The 19,828-nt window shown below is 51.7% G+C and overlaps 8 protein-coding genes across 8 annotated transcripts; 3 read left to right on the top strand and 5 right to left on the bottom strand.

The window, feature by feature from the left end:
• The first annotated feature begins 3,138 nt into the window (after positions 1-3,138).
• Positions 3,139-6,144, top strand: BJX68DRAFT_194977 (putative C6 finger domain protein). Its single transcript, XM_071037457.1, has 4 exons — positions 3,139-3,144; positions 3,354-3,521; positions 3,647-4,459; positions 4,527-6,144. Exons 3-4 carry the CDS (start codon positions 3,686-3,688, stop codon positions 5,811-5,813), a joined length of 2,061 nt encoding a protein of 686 aa, XP_070902860.1. The 5' UTR covers positions 3,139-3,144; positions 3,354-3,521; positions 3,647-3,685; the 3' UTR covers positions 5,814-6,144.
• A 561-nt stretch (positions 6,145-6,705) lies between these two features.
• BJX68DRAFT_229890 (uncharacterized protein) lies at positions 6,706-7,512 on the bottom strand. Its single transcript, XM_071039118.1, has 2 exons — positions 7,124-7,512; positions 6,706-7,036 (listed from the first exon to the last, which is right to left on the bottom strand). Exons 1-2 carry the CDS (start codon positions 7,495-7,497, stop codon positions 6,832-6,834), a joined length of 579 nt encoding a protein of 192 aa, XP_070902859.1. The 5' UTR covers positions 7,498-7,512; the 3' UTR covers positions 6,706-6,831.
• Positions 7,513-8,521: 1,009 nt separating this feature from the next.
• BJX68DRAFT_263518 (uncharacterized protein) lies at positions 8,522-9,214 on the bottom strand (the record flags this gene model as incomplete). The annotated part of the gene is made up of 2 exons (XM_071044708.1): positions 8,522-8,992; positions 9,107-9,214. 2 exons carry the CDS (start codon positions 9,212-9,214, stop codon positions 8,522-8,524), a joined length of 579 nt encoding a protein of 192 aa, XP_070902858.1.
• Positions 9,215-9,531: 317 nt separating this feature from the next.
• BJX68DRAFT_279284 (uncharacterized protein) lies at positions 9,532-12,142 on the bottom strand (the record flags this gene model as incomplete). The annotated part of the gene is made up of 8 exons (XM_071048703.1): positions 9,532-9,920; positions 9,979-10,550; positions 10,600-10,950; positions 10,995-11,135; positions 11,181-11,360; positions 11,425-11,574; positions 11,626-11,958; positions 12,066-12,142. The coding sequence occupies 8 exons, from the start codon at positions 12,140-12,142 to the stop codon at positions 9,532-9,534; spliced, it is 2,193 nt and encodes a 730-aa protein (XP_070902857.1).
• A 250-nt stretch (positions 12,143-12,392) lies between these two features.
• BJX68DRAFT_279282 (pyridoxal phosphate-dependent transferase) lies at positions 12,393-14,144 on the bottom strand (the record flags this gene model as incomplete). The annotated part of the gene is made up of 3 exons (XM_071048702.1): positions 12,393-13,004; positions 13,056-14,003; positions 14,142-14,144. The coding sequence occupies 3 exons, from the start codon at positions 14,142-14,144 to the stop codon at positions 12,498-12,500; spliced, it is 1,458 nt and encodes a 485-aa protein (XP_070902856.1). The 3' UTR covers positions 12,393-12,497.
• Positions 14,145-14,309: 165 nt separating this feature from the next.
• BJX68DRAFT_279279 (2,4'-dihydroxyacetophenone dioxygenase family protein) lies at positions 14,310-14,873 on the top strand (the record flags this gene model as incomplete). Its single annotated transcript, XM_071048701.1, has 1 exon — positions 14,310-14,873. The coding sequence occupies exon 1, from the start codon at positions 14,349-14,351 to the stop codon at positions 14,871-14,873; it is 525 nt and encodes a 174-aa protein (XP_070902855.1). The 5' UTR covers positions 14,310-14,348.
• A 343-nt stretch (positions 14,874-15,216) lies between these two features.
• Positions 15,217-16,981, bottom strand: BJX68DRAFT_253280 (amidase signature domain-containing protein; the record flags this gene model as incomplete). The annotated part of the gene is made up of 3 exons (XM_071042695.1): positions 15,217-15,802; positions 15,861-16,366; positions 16,427-16,981. The coding sequence occupies 3 exons, from the start codon at positions 16,979-16,981 to the stop codon at positions 15,217-15,219; spliced, it is 1,647 nt and encodes a 548-aa protein (XP_070902854.1).
• Positions 16,982-18,445: 1,464 nt separating this feature from the next.
• Positions 18,446-19,666, top strand: BJX68DRAFT_229885 (uncharacterized protein). Its single transcript, XM_071039117.1, has one exon. The coding sequence runs from the start codon at positions 18,485-18,487 to the stop codon at positions 19,514-19,516; it is 1,032 nt and encodes a 343-aa protein (XP_070902853.1). The 5' UTR covers positions 18,446-18,484; the 3' UTR covers positions 19,517-19,666.
• The last annotated feature ends 162 nt before the right edge of the window (positions 19,667-19,828 follow it).

The raw sequence follows: 19,828 nt of genomic DNA, 5'->3' as shown, positions 1-19,828 counted from the left end.
CGCTCTGCCGGGGGAACCGCATTACTCAAAGCAGCACCTTCCTTTTTGGGACATCGTCAACAAGCGGGTGCGCTAAGCCCTTTCCGGGACAAACCTTAGTTCTTAGTCAGCCATGTTTGCTCTGTTTGTTTTGTCCCTGCTTATGACATCACCGCTACGCGTCTTCTATCAGCATCGCATATCAGCCCGCAGCGATATAACCTCCCACCAGCCACGTCTAAAATCGGGGAGATTAGTCCAGTTTGCCGACAGAACTAAGGCGACAAGATATATTGCACAAGATAATTTGAATCTTCCGTTTGTGGTGCATCGGAGTAAAGCATCTCGCAATCGACCCTCGACGCGACGGAGCACGAGGACGGAAACCACTTAACGCGAACTCACGTGATCTTCAATCCCCCCGCTACAATTCCAGCACAGGCTATCGACATCCATCTCTGGTTCAACGCCTGCGACTTGAAAAAGTGCGGAGTTATACCTGCAGATTCCCAGCCGCAGCGGCGAACTAGAGCGTATAATCTGCTGTTGTCTGAAGCTTGGAAAAGGCGAAAACGGCACGCCCGTGAAGAGCCCTTGCGGAAGCTCGAGCATGCATGATCCTTAAGAACTCGGCGCTGGAGGCTTGAATATCCGATACAGCTGGGGATGGCTGGAGCTTTATTCTGAATCCCTATCGCAGTGCGTCTGCGAGGAGGTGAGTCCGCGAAGAGAAGCTCCGTTTGCACCCGCGCCATGACCAGCGTCGCAAAAAAGCCACAAGATCTCCAGTGTGGGACGCGGATCCAGCGGTACCTATCATGAGCCACCTCGCTTTCGTCGCATTTTCAGATGCCCGCGTGAGGAAACAGCCTCCACACAGGTTGCCATCGAGTCTCTTGTTGTGGATTCTATGGATTCTATAGGATATACCTCCCACTAAAGGTAGGGCGATCACACAATAACCACTTGCGTCAGGCTCGAGAAGCGAAAAAGAGCCATTGTGTGGAGGTGATCCGGGTATCGCATGCGACTCGGTCACTCGGCGCCTGCTGAATAGGCTAGAGGATCTGCCACCAAACTTTCGGTGTACACTTCAACTAGTAACTCTCGAATCCCGCTGTCCTCACCACTGCCAAAAAAACGCCCCGCCTCGTTCCGAACGAGACTGGAGAGAGGAGAAACCAAAGCCTGTCGTTTGCATCCTCGCTCTCTATTATTTGCTTTTTTTCGCCTTGCCTATCTTCTCAGCCAACAGCAGCGCAATAAATGAAATCACTTGCACAGTTGGATGGCCTCAAGGCCGATTACATATGATACAGATATAGACCTGATCGGGATCGCTGTGAAGATGCGCATCCTCCAATTTCCCCCACCCGGCTAACGGCATTGTCAGTGCCAACTGTTTTATCTCCGATTTGGATCTTTTCGCTGCGATCATTTCGCATTTTCGCAACGGCCTCCGTGCCACTCAAATCAAGAGCGGACTGCGATACTCGCAGAGCCAAACGGCAGCGACTCGTCCTCCGAGCGAGGACCCTCTGGAAGAAGGCGAAGTCGCACGGGTCTTGCAGGGTTGGTAATCGTAAAGCAACAGCAAATCACTCGACCACCGTAACTCTGACGATAACTGCCCGCGCATGGAGTAGCGGACCTCCTCTGTCCGGAGCCTGAAGGGAAATCCTCAGGTTCTCCACGATATGTGACCGAGGAGGGGTAAGCCACTGACAGTGGTCTGGACAAGCGCTGATCACTGAAGAGACAGCAATTGGGTGCTGCTGTCGCCCACCTCGACAGTTCAGCAGCCATTGTTAGTAAATGCACTATCCATGGAAGATTATCGCCTCTTCTTTTGTGTCTCACATCGTTGAGTTGTAAAATCCCCCCGAGCCCAGTCGGTCGTTGCATTTATGTTCTGCGCCGAAGTTTCATCTACACTTGGATCGGGCTTCTAGTCGTCGGGTCTATAAGACGGACATATACTGGTAGGAATTGAGATGGTAATCATTGCTCTTCGAATGAGTCTGCTGTGCGCTGCGGATTGTCCGTAGTCAGGAATCCCGGCAAATATATATTTAATCCACACCAGCAAGCGATCAATTTCAAGAATAAATGTCAATACGCACAACAGTACAACTTGATTAATGTCCTCGGCGACTTGGAATTTCTTAGTAGAAGTCTCTTCTAAGGGTTCCTCGCCAGTCGTTGGACAAGCTATGACTTGGGAGTCATTCGACGTGGCTGCGCTTGGGGAACCTATCTAGCGGGCTTCTGTTCGTCGCTTTGGCTGAATTGTTAGGTGCTACCCTTGATTCGACCGGAATATTGCAGAATTAGCATTGATTTAAATGAGTACCTTTGAAATTGTTCGGGTAGTGGAAGAAGAGGAATTCTGGCGATGGTTAGCGCTGGGCGTGCAAGCGGTTGTCGGTTTGCGCCAGAACCTCTTCGAACACCTTCAATTACAGCACCTCGAGTTCGAATGTATAAACAATAAACTGGTCGGACAGTTGGGATATTATTGGCGATCGATATTTCGTGGGATTTGACCCCATTTAATGGGATTTGTACTCTACTTTCTGCTTCGGTTGAAATTCAATATGGTAATGGAGCAGTCGCAAACTAGCAGTTTGCGACGACGAGGAGGCCGGCGCAAATCGGTCAAACGAGTACAGAAAGTAAACATATAGAAATAAACCTTCTAGCAAGCAGCTGGAGAAGTGGTGGTGGTTGTTGGGACTGGCAATTGAGGGTCGCCCACTGCAATATGGGTGACGCTCTCTCTCGCTTGCAAGTGAAACCGGATCTTCCATTCATTCATTCTTCCTCCTCAACCCAACGTCCGCTTCGTCCTCACCACCACCGCCTGTTCCTCTGTTGCGGCCTCTTCCCGGGTTGCTACTTGGTTAGTTGCTATTTTCTATCCTCTCTCATCCTCTATACTCGGTTTTGGCCGGCTGGTGCCCTTTTCGTCCCTTGACTCGCTTCGGGTGTGCATGGTTGATGCCACCGCTGACATCGCCCAACAAGCGCTTCGTAGAATCGACTCACCTCCTCTTTCCACCACCGTCGAACTGCCTCCCTCGCTACCATCGCCTGTCTCTTTACACTCTTCCTACATCTACTGAGCCTGTGCGACTCTAAAAAGAGGCTTCAGGTTCTTGACAGGTGCGTCCCTGGTGCTCTCCATCCTCTTCCGAACAGTTCGGATCGTTTCTTCCTCTTCCCCCTCAACCTGCAACTTCTGCACCCCATCAGGATCCGACAGGCAGGAGTCGACATCTCACAACCTGTTTGACATCTTTCTTGATGACCCTTCTTGTCCATTGAAGCCCTTTGCATCTGAAAATACTAACGCTGGCGGGCCCTTTCTCTAGTTGTTGTCGTCCTTGTCCCATTTTTCCTCTCTCTGGGCCCAGTCGCTCTCGGCTGTTGCGACTTGCATCGTCCTCCTCCCACCCACCACCGTCGCCCATCAATCGTTCCATCAAAATAATCGCGGGTGATCCATCTATCAACTGGGCCTCTCTATTTTTCCTATTGTGGTAGGTTTAGATGGACATTGCCCATACCCTCCTGCTGCCGCCTCCCTCTGCCTTGACCCTCCCCACTCTCCTCGCTCTCCTCCTCTCGCCCTGCGAACAACCGGTTGATCCCATAATACATGTAGTGTCATTGTGGTAGCACTTCTTGCGGGATCGTTTCCATCATGCAGGCTGTCCCGTACGAACAGCTTGTTTCTCCTGGAGCGTCGCCTACCTACACCGACAGCCGCCTTCTCCAGGAGCCCTTCCCCACGACCCCAAAGAATGTCGCCTTCGAGCTGTTGCTCGACGAGAACCCCAAAGTTCGAGCTCGCATTCCCATGCGGGTGCAAATCTACCCTCACGACACTACCGATTCTATCGTAACTACAGTGAAGAACTTCTACGGGATCTACGATGGCGCCGCTAGTGGCGTCAGCTTCGAGGATGAAAACGGTATCACCCTCATTGCGAGATATGAGAATCTAAGAAACAATATGACGGTATATGTGCGGGTCATTCCTGTGCCGGCATACACCGAGGGATATGGAGATCGTTATTATGGTGGCAACCCAGTTGACACTCGCAAGCGTCCTAGTCTAGGCGAGCCGTTCCAAATGGCACAAGCAATGCAGGCAATGCAACAGTCAGAGCATGGCCAGCCTCCATCTCGACCGGCATCTCGAGTCGCTCGCAAGCGCAGCGTCTCGCCGTCAGGGAGAAGCCGTCGTAGTGCCTCTCAGCACAAGCAGCCCTCTCGCCCAGCGATCAAGAGTCGAGGCTCTAGCACACATGGCAGCCTCCATGACGATGCTGGATATAGCGATAGCGATAATGGCTATGGCTCTGTTTCAGGCTCTAGAAAGCCTCGAAGTGAGCAGCATTTTGCCAGCTCAGACATTAGCATGGAAAATATTCTCCAAGATGGTCGTCGCAAGCGACCGAAATTTGAGAGTTCCGTGAGTCGAGCAGTGCTATTTTCACTAACGACATGGCTGACCATCTTCTCTTTCCTTCCTTCACCAGGAACTCCCATTATTTGTTCCTCCTCAGGTTCCTCTTACTACCTCGACTTCCTCCATCTCTCCACAGCGTCGCTCCGTTGGCCAAGAAGGCGTTGGCTCCCCATTCGCACGGCCGATGCACCGCCCATACAACCATTATCAACAACCGCTACCATCGCCCCAGAGCTATGGTCACAGCGAACACATTTATGGGCCGAATCCTTCTCGGAACGGCATCTATGCCACCCCAATGGTTCCTGAGCATGGTCATCGTCTTCGTGATCGGACAAATCTACACTCGTCAGGGCAATTCACAAACCCTGCTGGCCGGAATGGTGCTCCGGGGATCCTTCCCACACCAGACCCTACTATTGCCAGCTGCATCTCTGATGAAGATGTTGCGATGCAATTGATCCGTCTAGGGGATGCTTCCAACTTTTCCCACGGCCGCACGTCCGCTTCGACCCTTGATGATGCTTTTAGTGGTGCTGCCGAGGCCCCATCCTCCACTGGCGCAACGAGCGACGGTGAGGATTTTAGCGAGGATGACGATGATCTCCCCGCAGGGCCCCAACAGAGGGTTGACTCAAGCCCTATGCTTCCACCAGGCGCAACGAAGCACATGCACAAGCATCTGGACGATATCCTCCCTAGCTTTGACAGTTCCGATGCTAGCTATGACGACCTGGATAATGAATACCGTCATGAAGACTATGAGGATGGCATGCTTAAGAATGAGGCCGAGGAAGACTCCTTCCACGACTCGATGCCGAAGCCAAAGAAGGTCAAGTCATCGCGGCCCATGAGTGCGACCTCCTCCAAGCCACGACCGCCTAAATCAGCACCACTGCGCCAGAACAAGCCTGCTGCCAAGGTTGCCTCAAGCGTTATTCGCAAGGTCAAGTCCACGCCTGCTGGCCCTAGCCAGAAATCTGTCCTCCCTCCGCCGATGCCCGGTCCCCCTCCTCAGCGAAAGACCTCCAATGCTTCTGTCAATGGTCAAAACCCGCTAGCAGCTGATGAAGAGGACTTGTCAACGAAACCACGCTGCCAGCGTTGCCGCAAGAGCAAGAAGGGATGTGACCGACAGCGTCCTTGTGGACGTTGCAAGGATGCAGGAATTGGGATTGAAGGCTGCATCAGCGAGGACGAAGGGAACGGCCGCAAAGGTCGCTACGGCCGCCATATGGGCGTCCCTGTCAAGAAGACGCTTGACGGCATGCCCATCGCTGCCGATGCGGAACCGATTATCCCCGCCGTTCCCATGACGGCTTCAGTAGTCGACAAGAACAAAAAGCGCAAGCGTTAACTGTTCTTGTCTTGCGTCGGAGCAACGAGTCCCACTTTCCTTTGGCGAGCCACACCGCAAAACATGGGTTACCAAATACTTTTGGACTTGCGCATCCTGATATGAGATTTGTCGCGATAGGCGGGCTGACTCTACCCTCCAACCTCGCGAAGCCTTCATCTGCCGTCTACTATATTATTGGATCTTATTCCCAATATTCATTAGTATAGCATGTACCTCCCAGAACGGCATTCCCCTTAACCGGCCTCGAACGACGCAAATGCCGACTACTATACTCATATTTTTATTTCTCTCTCGCCTTTTCCTTCTGTTTCCGATCTCAAAGACTTGACCACGACTCTCATTCTCTCTCTCCTTTCTCAGCCTAAGAGCCAGCTCCTCACACTCTTTATCCTTACCACCTACCGTGCGTGCCTAATCGAACACATCACACATCCTACCTTCACACCTACCTTGCTCGTCTTGTCTTGTTTTATCATGGATAGTCTAGCGATTGAAACTGAGCGGGTTGTTGATTGAACAGTTGTATTTGCTCCATTCTAGTTGAACTGTGCGTGGAAAGAGCACTTTTTTTGGCGTTATGTTTGTTGTTTTTTTGTCATTGAGGTTGATGTCCAAGGTCCAGGCAGACTTCGGCATCGTCTGATTACCTCTGATTCATTCATTTGCTATACAACCTGTTTGTGGATTTTACCCTTTCTTTGATTTTTGTTTCAATTGAACTGGAACTCGTGGTCTCTGATCTTGATCTTCGTGGATTGTCGATGGTGATGGGGTTTGCGTACTTGATTTTAGTGCTGAGTAGGGAATATATATTCTGGTTAAATGTCGTGCTGTCGAAGTCGACTGGCGTAGTGTAGTGACTCTGCCCATACAATATTCGATGCCACGCTATCTCTCAATTTGTCCTGACCGGTTATCAAGCAGTGACGGCAATCCTCCCCATTAACTTACTGACCTCCGTACACTCACGAATGACCGCTTGATTCCCAGCAGTCCTAGTCTCGACCACAGATCCCTACTTAGTCTTGCGCCTCTCTCTCTCTGCCTCCTCTCTTTGAATCTGCCAAAACAACACCCCATAAGCCAACTCAGCTAGGTACGATATGCCTCCCATCCAAAGCATAACGGGGTCCATCAGGTACCCAAAGGCCTCGGGCCAGTACACAGCGCGGATGTAGAAGCAAGGCGCTGCGATGATTGATCCGATATGGCGGAAAGTCCTGTGAATGGCGTGACTTAACAAGTTTAGACACAAAGAAGGAAAATCATGGGACGCAGTATACTGATGGGAAACCTGAAAAACCTACCACAACCACAACGAAAACCCTCTCGTCGCACCCCGATTCAATAGCTGCGCCAAGCTTCCCACACTGATTATCAGCTGCGCGAGAATCGCAATATAGTAATTTGCAATATGCGGGCCGAACTGCTGCGCAGCAGCCAGGTTCCCCAAGACAAATACCGCAATCGTCACGGTGTACAGCGTTCCCAGGTTCCTGGCAACCAGCGGCGCATGAGCCCACTCAGCTCGGCCGTACCGGATCGCCGTGTACTGGAGGATAGTGTTTGTGGCGAATCCGGAGAGGAAGACGAGGCGCTCGATCGCGAGTGGAGAGGGGTAGATTAGGCCGCCATAGACGAATTCCCAGGCCAGGTTGGAGGCCTGTGCGAAGAAAGGCATGATGTATGTCTGGTGGGTCATGGAATGACGGGCCTGTCCGAGGTAGCAGGCTACCCAGCATAGGCCTGAGATGAGGTTGCAGACGTTAAGTAAGGGAATGTAGGGTTCGTAGGCCGGGGGTGGTGGTGGGATGGTGTAGGGGGTGCCGAGGGACATCCTGAGGGCTTAAGATTTATAATTCAACAATAATCGGGGTTAATGAATGTTATGGTACTGCTTGCCGGAGAGAAGAGCGGGCGGGAGCCATGTAGATTTATGTCCGCGGACTGGGAAGGTCAGCTCGGATCTGTGCGTGACAGGCGCTGGGGGGAGTAGTACAAACATATCCGTAATTAGGAGCCATGTGATACTATATCCCTGGACTGTAAATGCAGAGCTGTCAGTGCTCCCCGTGTTATAAATTGCTTGATTAGTGTACAAGGGTGTTCTTGATCCATTTCAAAGGTCATGCTTGCTCATGTAGCAGAAGGCTTAGCAAACTGCAGGAGCTCGACTCGGTCTCTTACGTCAGTTGGATTGACAAATGGAGACAGAGTTGGAGGCCAGTAAAGTCACACAGCTGGTATTGAGCGCTAATGAGTTCCGATATTGACTCGAAGAGGGCTGCACTACCAGGGTGATCCAGGCTAGATGTACATGGTGCCTATTCTGGTAGGAGCACAGTGCCGCTTTGAATGAGTCCTCGCTGCTTTAAGTGTCATATATTTCTATCGATGGATATCTCGTGTCTTGCAGTTTCATACAAAAACCATCCTGCCACTCGATCTTCCATTATTGCCCGTGGCTACTACGACAACCATTGCCTTTCCCAGTTCTTGAGCCTCCTTAGGTCGGGCCACTTCCCAATGGCCGTCTGCCATCTTCACCTCTTTCAACTCCTCGCCATCGTACACGTGCAGTGCGCTTGCTTCTCCAATTGTGCCTGAGATACGAACCTTTTCACCTTCCATCGCGGTCTCTACCGTCAGTACCGGTGGTAACAACCCAATCTCTCCAGACGAAGAAAGAGAGATAGCATCCGTCTCTAACTGCCGAGTCCGGCCAGGCGCTTCCTCAATCGACTTGTCTTCTCAAAAGCGTATGCATACCGGAACAAACTGGAATCATCATACGCCTTTGACGCAAAAGTGAGGTTCACAGGCATGCCAATGTCGGCCATAATGCCCATCGGCACGCTGACCGTTGGTATACCCAGCTGGCGAATCGCACAATTGCCGTTCGAGTAAAGGACTCCATTGCGCCAGGCTTCAGCGGCCGAAGCCTCGTTGTCATCTGCGTCTGCTTTGCCTACATCACCGTTGCACGGCCACACGACTGCGTCGAGACCCCACTCGTCGAACCAGTCTTCGAAGTCTGACTTGCGCTTGGACTCGAGATTCTGAAGCGGTTTCCCCAGACCTGGGATAGAGTATGGGGGAATGCGGCCCCCGGTGATATGGGCAACGACGTCTGTGTGTCGGACTAATGGGTCGTTTGTGTCGTACTCCGTTCTTGTCTGGGATTGATTCGGGCGCTAGTAGGTACTGGCGCCGAAATAATACCGTCACGTGCCAGTCCGCAACTGAATCTTACCCTTAAATCATCATTTCATCCACCTTGGCGGACCCACATCCTCTACATGCATGTATATGTCGGTGCAAATAACCTGCACCGAGACGCTAGTGTGCATCATGGCGCTTCTATACTGCCAGACTCCTGCTTGGGAAGTCATGGCCATCGCAGAAGGGGTTTTAAAAAAGTGAGGCGGGCGCCGCCGCTTATGTCCAAAGCTGCGAGTAGCCAAATTGTGCATCAGCTTCTGGGAGTCGGTCATATGCTGCGCAATGCCTCGCAGTATGAGAGTGGGCGGTACCGCACCGAGGCGAAGCGGTTGATTATGTTTTTGAGGGACTTGGTGGGAAATCTCGAGGGAGACATTCCATCTGCGGTGGGCGCAGGGGATAGTTTGGTTAGGTTGGCGGAGGCCACTTCTCCTTCTAGTTTATCATCGGATGATTCGTTGAAATATTGTCGTTGAGGATGAGAACATGAGAGTTAGCTGAGCCCTAGTTGATTGTCGTCAAGTATATTCGACCAAATCATGGGTTCTAGGCCCGCTTGCTGCCACATCTCCCATAAATCGTCCCCTAGATGATGGCTCTGAAATTCGGGGCCTAGATTGGTGTCCGGCATGACAGCGTTGGCGTTGCCCACGCCTTGCAAATGTGCTTGTACCTGGGCCTGGTTGCTGCTGGACATGATCAGATCTGTCATTCCATGCAAAAGCGGGGCGTAGCGACGTGCAAGGTGACCCTCTGAAGGACTGGCGGCTTCGAAGGTGCGGGCTGCGACATCGACGAGGCGAAAGAGTAGGGAAGTGGACGGGTCCGTTGCTTCTTGGATGAGGGTCCCATTTGAATGCTGTCGGGTTGGACGAAGACTCACTGCGGAGTATCCGTTAGCTACCTACCTCGATAGAAAATATAAGAAGGGGCGACTCACTGTCGATCAGGTTACTCAGCCAGCTGTTGACCAGAAAGAAAGCGGCATAGGCAATGACAACGAAATAGTGGTCAATCGCATAGGACATGATGTCAATCACACTGGGATCTGGCTCCATCTGCACCTGGATAGGGCTGAGGACACCGTTATTTGTCGTGGCTGAAGGCCTAGAAAGATGTGTGAGGATCTGGCTGGCCCATTCAATTGCCCATGTTAACGCCTTCCCTGATCGCTGAGCGGGATCCGCGGCATCGAGGAATGCACAGGCATACGACAGCCGATACCACCGGAGCGAGGTAAAGGGGAAGTGTTGGCTGAATCCATCCATTGATCGATCACTTTGACTCGAGGTGAATTGCCGCTCGATTAGCTGCACATCTTTATCAAATGCTTCCACACTTTCGATGGTTGTCGGGCGACATCCGGTAAAATGAGCGCCGTACGCGACTTTGAACAGAGATGCCAGTCGGATATCTGTGCTCTGGACGTATTTGCATCGGAGGAAGTTCGATAAAACGCTATGCAACGGTTTGGGATTGAGGTAGGACGGGCGTCGAGCGGATAATGCGAGGCTAGATATTGTCAGCAATCAGAATAAGCATGTGCTTCGTATGTCCTTACTAGTGGTCGCTCTCCACGAGATACAACATTGCCCGGAATCGCTGCACATCTTCCCGTGTCACTGTTTCAGGGCTGAGGAAACTCGTATGACAGCTTCGCTCCAAGGCCAACGCCGTCGCCCATCTGATTGCCAGACCTAGGCATTGCCATGCACCTGCCTCTGAGAACCGTGATCGATAACGCTCTTGAACATTGGTAAGGTCGAAAGGCATCCAGTGAGCACATAGCATGAGCGCTTGGACTGTTTCAAGCTTTTGATCGTCATGGTTAGGGCGCAATGTAACTCGCATTACCTCAGCGTCGAGAAGGCGGACAATCTCAGTATATCGAGGGTGAAGCCAACATGACGTCCTATATTGTCAGCCAAGTATAGGATGGAACTACGGGATACTCACTTCGAAGAGGCACTCCAGAAGCGTCCACCAACGGAGAGAATGGCGAGGAAAAGCAGGACACTACTCGAACGGACCCGATCGATATCGGTATCGAGCTCGACATCAAGGAACGGAGCATTCGGGTGGCAGTTGGAGAAGTATCTGCATCAGTTAGCGTAAGCACATAATTGATTGCGGGGTACTTACAATCTAAAGATCACATGTGCCTCTCCTTCTGTCAATACTGACCGCGTGACAGGGTCGTGTACCTCGAAATGTACTGGATCATGAGTTTGAATACTGTTGAGGGCTTTGAGAGGGCCGTCCGTGTTGACACCACCTTGAGGTGACAGGCTGTGAGAGTTGGAGTTGGAGAATGAGCCTAAACTACCGAAAGAGTTAGATGAAAATGAGATGAAAGTGTTAGCGACTAGAGAGCCCTGCCACTCACGAGATGATAGGCGATTGGTGATTTGACTGAGCCTGACCGGCCTTGAATTGATGCACGAACGAGGTCTCCACTCGGGACTGAGAAGGGGTGTGAATGTAGTCAGCATGTCCACTCTGGGCAGCGACGAGGCGGCTTTCGAGATCGACAATGCTAGGTACTGTTAACGCAAAGTCAATCTGCAAGGTCGGGACGAGGACGAACCGGGACTTCAGAGAATCAATCTGATTCGGTAGCGCTTCGTCTGCTGGCGCACCGTGGTTTGGCGCCGGTAGAGCGGGCGAGAGCGGCTGTGCATCTCCATGGTCAAACGCTGCCAGAGTGGGTAAAATGGCAGCTGAAGACGCAGGTACAGGCAGGGGGTCATTGTCAGGACGCACTGAATCCGCGCTGATTGGAGGTGAGCGGGACGGTCTGAGGCGAAGATAGGGATTGTAGCGCAGGTCCTTGACCTCTTCCTGGAAGCTGCAGTTGACTCCACGGGTAATACATGGGCGGCACTTGATGTCGTACGTGAAGCCTCCGCACTTTTGCTTCCTAGAGCTTGTTAGCAGACATACACAAGACTGGAGTAGTTGCATCGGCAATGCCGTCGGCGATGCCGCAAGTAATCCGGATGCTGATTGTAGAAAATTGAATCATACCTATGCCTGCACTGTACACAAGCATGACCTGTCCGACCAGCTGGTAACGCGCTCGAGTTTGACTGGTGAGGAGGCATTTCGTGTGAGCTGCCATGAGCTTGTCAGCTTGTCAGGGGAGGAGGCAGCGCGAGATTTGCTGCTGGGCAGTCACCCGGCGCCGCGAGGGCCCAGCACGGATGGAGCCATTGATATGGCCCTCGTAATTAATTTGACTTTGCTATCACGGGCCAAACCGCATTTGAACATGGTCCCGGAGCTGCGGGTGTTATCTACTCCAACTCGGTGCGGGGGAGGCGAGCTGGATGCCACGTTGAGATCCAAGGTCCACAGAAAGAACGGCACAAGGAGCTGAGACGCTGTCATATGACGCCACAAATCTATCATCGCCAGTTCCAGGTTGTCATCATTACTACTTCAAGTATTCAAGCTGTTTTATCTCGAGCAAGCCACTCCATTGGCAGGAACCCCATTTGTATGCACTCCGTTTGTAGACCCAATTGCTTGTCCATTCGTGTGCCCATTGCCCTGCGCAGTCTGGCTCGTCTTCACAATGGCCGCCTTGAGAAGGGAGATGATCTCGTCGAGCTCGCTCTCTGTTACAATATACGGCGGGCAGACAAGGATGTGATCGACCTGGTATTCGCCGGTATGACCCAGATTTCCCAGAATATTCAAGCCCGACTCCAAGCTGTGTCTGACAACTTGAGTACAGAAGTCGATCTTCGGCGGGAACGTTGTCTTCAGCTCCTTATCCAAAACGAACTCCACAGCCCAGAATAGACCGCGACCTCGGATGTCGCCGACCAGAGGAAGAGGCCAGATCTCTCTTCGCAGCAGTGCTTCGAGTTTCCGTCCCATCTGTGCGGTTCGTTCGATTAGGTTGTCGCGCTTAATGATCTTTTGAGTCGCAACGGCAGCGGCACAAGCGAGGGGATGAGCCTGACCATGATTAATCACGGGGTTAGGTGCAAATTATTGGATGAGAGATACCTGGAACGTATGGCCGTGGGCTAGTTTGCCCGAGCCAGCAGACAACGCGTCAAATATCCTCTGGTGAAGCAGTACACCAGAAAGAGGAACGAAGCCGGCCCCAAGCGCTTTTCCAATGGTCTGAATATCAGGACCGCGAATTCCTTCTTGCTCCCATGCATGCATCGTGCCGGTCTTGCCCATACCGCAAATGATTTCATCCAGGATTAACAAGATGTCATACTTGTCGCAAATATCTCGAATGGCTTTCCAGTATCCCGACACGGCAGGCAGACAACCCAGCGTCGTGCCGCTGACAGTTTCAGCGACGAATCCAGCCACGCGGTCAGGACCTACACGCAGGATCTCATCCTCGAACTGGCGGGCAAGGCGCCCAGCGAACTGCTCGTCGGACTCTCCTTCCCGTTTCATTCGATACGCGTAGCAAGGGTCCAAGAAAGATACATTGCTAGACATGAACGACTTATAGAATTCTCTTCGAGACTCATGGCCGGAGACACATAGCGCGCCGATAGTGTTGCCGTGGTAGCTCTGCTTTCGCGAGATGAAGTGCGTTCGCTGAGGTTGTCCCAGCTCATGCCAGTACTGTACAGCCAGCTTGAGCGCGGCATCAGTTGCCTCGCTGCCAGAGTTGACAAAAATGGCCTTTGACAACCCACCGGGCTTGTGTGCTAGTAGGATATCAGCGAGTTCTTCTGCCGCACCGCTGGTATACGGAGAGCCCGAGTAGACGTATGCGATCTCATTTTTCAGGTGTTTTGTGACGGCGTCCGTGATCTCGGGCTGCGAGTGGCCGAGACACGAGACTGATGGGCCGCAGCTAGCATCGATGACCCTTTTGCCGTCTTCCAAGACGAGCCTGATGCCATCGCCGGCGACAATCTTGGCTGGTCGTTCGGCGAAGGAACGGTGGAGGATGTGAGAACGCGCAACGAATTTGTCAGTCATCTTCTTAAATAACAGAGTGCCAGGCAATACGGACTAGATAACTGACAATGGTAGGTTTTATTCTGCGTGAGCGCATACCCCGACAGCTATCTATGCCTTGACGGAGATCCCGACATCTCCAATATTCCCGATATGTACCATCGGGTTCGCCGCGGAAAGGCCGCAAAGCCCGCAGATACCAGAGTATAAACACCACTCGACGATAATGCATTACTCGTGCGGTGAATAAAGCTTCATTATTTGATTAGATCAAGGATTTAAGGTATGACATCGTCTGCAATCCCTTGAAACAACAACTAACGTCCCGAGTATAGCATTACGCGACAAGGCAAAAGGATCCGCACAATGGAAAAAGGTGACTTATCCAAAGAAGCCTACCGAGGCCCCAAACTCCCTTCCGTCCCCTCGGACCTCGTTGTCACCGGCGTCCTAGACCTAAACTGCGACGAGCGCATCTGGGTCCCGCAATCAAAGGACGTCTGGTTCCGCCCGCTCTGCTTCAACGTCTCCCACGGCTATTTCGTCAACATCCTGCGCGTGCGCAAGAGCGGGATCCTCTCGCGGCACAGACACACGGGCCCCGTACACGCGACGGTCCTAAAGGGCCGCTGGCACTACCTCGAGCATGACTGGTGGGCTGAAGAGGGCGGGTATGCATTTGAGCCGCCCGGCGATATTCATACGCTCGAGGTGCCGGAGGGTGTAGAGGAGATGGTTACGTTGTTTCATGTGACGGGGGCATATATCTATGTTGATGTTGATGGGGTTGCGTTGGGGATTGAGGATGTGTTCAGTAAGTTGACGGCGGCGAGGAAGCATTATGAGGAGGTGGGATTGGGGGCAGAGTTTGCCGATCAGTTCGTGAGGTAGTTTCATCACTTGTATATGTATATTAAGTTAAAACAGATAGACCTGTGCCAATCTCACAGAGACATCATACTTTGACTGCTTTCCTGGAACAAGGAGTGGGGAAGGGGCGCGGGGAATAATCCATCTATATGTGCTCAGTCAAGCTCTCTATACATTTTACATAGTAGACAATTTATTATATACCTTATCTGGATCTATACGCCTTGTGTTCAGTTCCGCAGCGAAGTATTTACGGAAACATGAACATGTATAAACAGTGCCGCCACAATGTTGCTCAAATCAAGGGTGAACAAACCGCTAAGGTCACGAAGGCATTGAGGGGCTCCCTCAAGTTATTGCTAGGCTAGAAACTAGAAGCTCCTACGGCATCGTCGCACACCCGTGTCACTCCCAAAAGATACTCTTCGTTCAGCCGGCGGCCAACCAGTTGTACTGCAACAGGAGCACCAATCAAGCTCTCAGGTCTATAATCTTTCCACACACTTTCCTCGGCCTCGTTGCGGCACTCATACTCAGGCTTTACGTCTTTGGCTAGCGACACATGTGTTACCGGAACCGTTGTCGCGCAGTAGTCGAGGACGTTCCACAGACTCGTGTAGTTATCGTACGTAAACCCATACTTTTCACATGACGGCCACGGGGTGCATGGCATGAGTAGAGCATCTATCTCGCGGTCTGTCCCCGTTCTGGTCTTTGTGCCCACCCATGCCTTAAGAACCCGCCTGGCGTATTCGGTGCGCTTGGTCTGCGCTTCCCAGAGTTCGGAGACCGTCGCTCGGCCTTTATCATCGCCATTGATCATTGCTTCGAGCATCTCCATGCCCCGTGGCCACGGCTCTTGTGTCCTGGTGAGTATCTTGTGAACTAGGTCTGCAGCAGCGGAGCGATACAGGGAGTACTTGAGGTTATCGGTGTATAAAGGATCGTCACTGCCAGCTTAGTTCTGTGTGCGGCGCGTCCTTGGGTATCCTCGGGCTTGAAACTTACAGATGAAATTCAATGACAGTATGTCCCGCCGCTTCCAAAGCTGCTTTACTCTGAAGCAACGCACGAGTGACTGGAGGTAGAGGCTTGACGATCCCATCGTCGAGGAGAAGACCGAAGCAGAGTTTTTTTGGTACCTCAACATCACGGTATTGAATAGGTAGACAGTGTGGATCAGCACTCATCCATGGCTCGCTTTTCAGGACCGCCCGACTCCATAGCTCAATCGCGGCTAGAGAGTTCGCCATGGGTCCAACTGAGTTTCGAACCGTTTCTTGACCCTCCATACCATCGCGAAGGCCTAATGTAGGGAAGCGGCCAGCTGAAGGCTTAAGCGAGTATAGACCGCAAAATGAGGCAGGTATTCGAACAGATCCTCCCACATCTGTTCCCACGCCTAGAGGAGATCCCCGCAGAGCTAGAAGAGCACCTTCACCGCCTGATGAGCCACCGCTGGAGAGGGATCTATTGTAAGGGTTGGAGGTGTAGCCGTAGATGGCATTGTAAGTCTTGAACCGCATTAGCCCGCAACACACCTATGGAATTATGGAATATTGCATTCCACTTGCCTCGCCGGACATCATGGCCGTCGGCACGTTAGTCTTGCAAAACAAGATTGCGCCGCTTTCCCGCATTATCTTTGTGATTTCGGCCTCCTCGTCTTCTGTTGTCCGGGCGTTGGCGAATGCGGTATAGCCGATGGTGGCATCAGTGCCTTCGATGGGGAAGCAATCTTTGAGGGAGACAGGCAGACCATGAAGAGGACCGCGTGGTACTCCGGTGGCTGCATATTCCTTGTCGAGTTGTTGAGCAGCCTCGAGCGCTGTGTCAAAGAAGATTTCGCTGAGGCAGTTGACCAGTTGCTGTGCGATTGCAGCTCGCTTGCAGAATGCGAGTGTTACTTCATGCGAGCTGTATTCGCGGTTTAGAAGCTTCTGCACCAAGACGTCTGCATCTGTCTCTGTTATTTTCAGCTCTCGAGCCGTCAGAATCCCGCACTCGGCCGGAACTTCGAAAACATTAAGCTGTTCCTCTGGGACTTGACCGGGCCGCAGCTGCCATTCTGAGGGGATGGCGTTGTCACGACTAACTCGTTTGGCCCGTGCAATCTCCTCCCATCCCATGTTGTATAATTATTCCTCTATCAGTGCAGTTGAGCTTGGAGATGCGAAGGTTCCGCACCAGCTCATTTATCAACGGGTTTTCCAATGGTGATAGGATTTGCCGATGCCTCTACGAGCCATGACACATATTATAGACACGCGACTGAACGAAGCTATTGGCGCTCATAAAGCGATAAGTATAGTAAAGAGTTATCTTTCTATACTTACCTTGAGGTCTGATCATAGCTCACCCTACAATGTCCGCCCCTACTATCCACATGTCTCCCCACGGTTGGCCGCCCCGTTAAGGTTAAGTGAGATCACGGCAACAACTCTACAAACTGGCGAGATGAGCGCCAAGGAGCGCTTTGCTTTGTTTTTCAGCGCAAAATGGGTTGGTCAACCCATGACTCTGCTGGTTCTGAATATGGATCTGTTACTGACAACATAGTGAACCGACATTCTCGGTTCTGGCAAGTACCAATGGTTCATCTGGCTCCTATGCAGAATGATCTATACAGATCTCCTTGGTGTATGGTGTTTAGAATAATGGCTTCACTAGTGGTGAAGGTTCATATTTGCCCTAACCCAGCGAGACTCGAGGCCACAGGAGACAACCTCAATCCAACGGCGTGACTTTGAGTCTTGATGATGATCTTTCTTAAGATTGTTTCTGTTTTAACCAGGATGCTAGAGCTATGTAGGTATAGATTTTGTTGCTAAATTAATTCATATCTCTATATCACCCTCGGCCATGTAACAAGCCTTTCGGCATGATCCTATTGAGGGGGTATCACGCTCAACGTGGTCTAGTAGAAAGGTCTAGCGTGTTCAATATACTGTCTGATTTGATCACGACTTAGATTAATATAAATATATATATTCTAATATCTCTCTTATACTAGCTAGCCCTTAGAATTATCGTCCAGTAGCCCACCTCCAAAAGGAACGTGAATGACCCTAACCAAACCCCAGCAACCCTAACAAGCATGATAATCCTGATTATTAGAGCCTGGAATTCATATTCTATATTTAATGACACGATATACAACGAACAAGGAACTTCAGAATGACTATTCTGCCTACATCTTTCTCCACTATTGATGGGGGAGGAGAACCCGCGCCCATCGGCCGCGCCGAAACCCTACTCCAACACCATCGGGATACCCGTGGAGTAAACACGATAGTCAGGAACGAGATAGGCACACCCGTGCGGAGAAAGCAGCTGGGAGATTATTTCAAAGCTCCAGGTCGAGACTACAGAGCTTCTTATCCTGACATTCGCAACCTTTAACTTGATACTTGCTTGACTTCTTTGTCGCGTCTATACGTATACCTACTAGAATCACAGCCATATCTACAATGGCCGCTTCAACCAACGAAAACAACACAGAACCCCCCAACGCCTCCAAAATGAACGGCCACACCTCCTCCGAAAGCCCATCCAGCAGCGTCCTGCAAGTCGAGCGCCACGACTACACTGACCTTGCGCCCGCACCCGGAACCCGCGAACTCGCGCACTCCATGAACGGCTTCGACCCCATCTACACCGACATTGTCGACTATATCGTGCGATGCACGCACCGAATCTGGGACGAGCGCGACATCGGCCTCATTTACACACACTACACGCACAACTGCGTCCTGTACGGGACGATGGGGACACTATATGACCGCGAGAGTATCGTGCGCGACACGATCCAGCGACTAGTCTCGCTCCCTGAACGCCGCGGAATGGCGACGCAGGTTCTCTGGTGTGGCGATGACGAGAAGGGATTCTACACGTCGCATCTTGTGACGGGGTCTGGGCGGCATAGCCAGGATGGGCTATATGGGACTGCGACGAGGAAGACCTTTACCTCACGGACGATTGCGGACTGTATGATTTACCGCAATAAGATCTATCGTGAGTGGGTTGTTGCGGATACCATGGCCATCCTGAAGCAATTAGGCGTTGATCCGAATGTGTTCGCGGAGGAGGCGGCGAGGGAACTGTTTGAGAAGGGGGTTGAAAGTGTGGATATTGGTGAGAATCGCAGGATTATTGGACAGACTATTCCTGAGATGGGGAAGCCGGATTTCTCGTCGCTTGCGAATAATGAGATCGAGGCGACAACGCTCGAGTGGCTACATGACATGTGGAACTGCCGCATGTTTGGTCGTGTTGAGAAGCACTATGCGCCAAATGCGCAGTATCACGGGCCTAAGATGGTTGAGCTTTATGGGCCTGCGGCTGTCCTGCATCAGCATCTTGCGCTGCTGGGGTCGATCCCGGATGCAATCTGGATGCCACAGCATGTGTGCTCAAACCCGTGTGAGGAGGGTGGCGTCAAGGTTGCGGTGCGGTGGGTGATGGAGGGCCACCATTTGGGATATGGGGGCTTGCATGAGCTTGGGAAGCCGACAGGGGTAAGGCTGCAGGTTATGGGGATTACGCATTATCATGTCAAGGGCGGGAAAGTGGTGGATGAGTGGGATGTGTATGACGAGCTGTCGTTGTTGACGCAGGTGAAGCTGGCGAAGTTGGTTGAGGGGAAGAAGAAGGGGAGTGCGTAGATGAGGAGGTTCATGGGTAGAGAAGTTATGGATGAGAAGGAGTTGTAGGTTAAAACGAGTAATAACCAGGTAAGACTTACCTATACAATATGTATCAAATTCAACGAAAAGTTACTAAAATAGCTGAAATACCTGGTTTACTACAAAGAATGAGAGTCAAACAATAATGGGCAACAGGAGGCGGGAAAGTTAGTTGTAGCAAAAGGAAAGAGCGATGGGTGGAAAGACCCTACTTTCTCGATAAGGCTTAGCATAGTATCTTTATCTGCCCCGCGTTTCCGCCTTTAGCCGCGACAACTTTTTCTTTACCGC

Source organism: Aspergillus pseudodeflectus (assembly GCF_044049435.1).
Source record: "Aspergillus pseudodeflectus strain CBS 756.74 chromosome Unknown BJX68scaffold_7, whole genome shotgun sequence".
Lineage (NCBI taxonomy): Eukaryota > Fungi > Ascomycota > Eurotiomycetes > Eurotiales > Aspergillaceae > Aspergillus > Aspergillus pseudodeflectus.
This window is presented reverse-complemented; position numbering and strand designations above follow the sequence as displayed.

Excerpts from the sequence above, each read along its gene's own strand:
- BJX68DRAFT_229890 (XM_071039118.1), bottom strand. The coding sequence starts at position 7,497 with ATGCCTTTCTTCGCACAGGCCTCCAACCTGGCCTGGGAATTCGTCTAT. Across the intron at positions 7,037-7,123 it reads GGGTTTTCGTTGTGGTTGTG|GACTTTCCGCCATATCGGAT; the intron begins GTAGGTTTTTCA and ends CGCCATTCACAG.
- BJX68DRAFT_194977 (XM_071037457.1), top strand. The coding sequence starts at position 3,686 with ATGCAGGCTGTCCCGTACGAACAGCTTGTTTCTCCTGGAGCGTCGCCT. Across the intron at positions 4,460-4,526 it reads GACCGAAATTTGAGAGTTCC|GAACTCCCATTATTTGTTCC; the intron begins GTGAGTCGAGCA and ends TTCCTTCACCAG.
- BJX68DRAFT_229885 (XM_071039117.1), top strand. The coding sequence starts at position 18,485 with ATGAACGGCTTCGACCCCATCTACACCGACATTGTCGACTATATCGTG.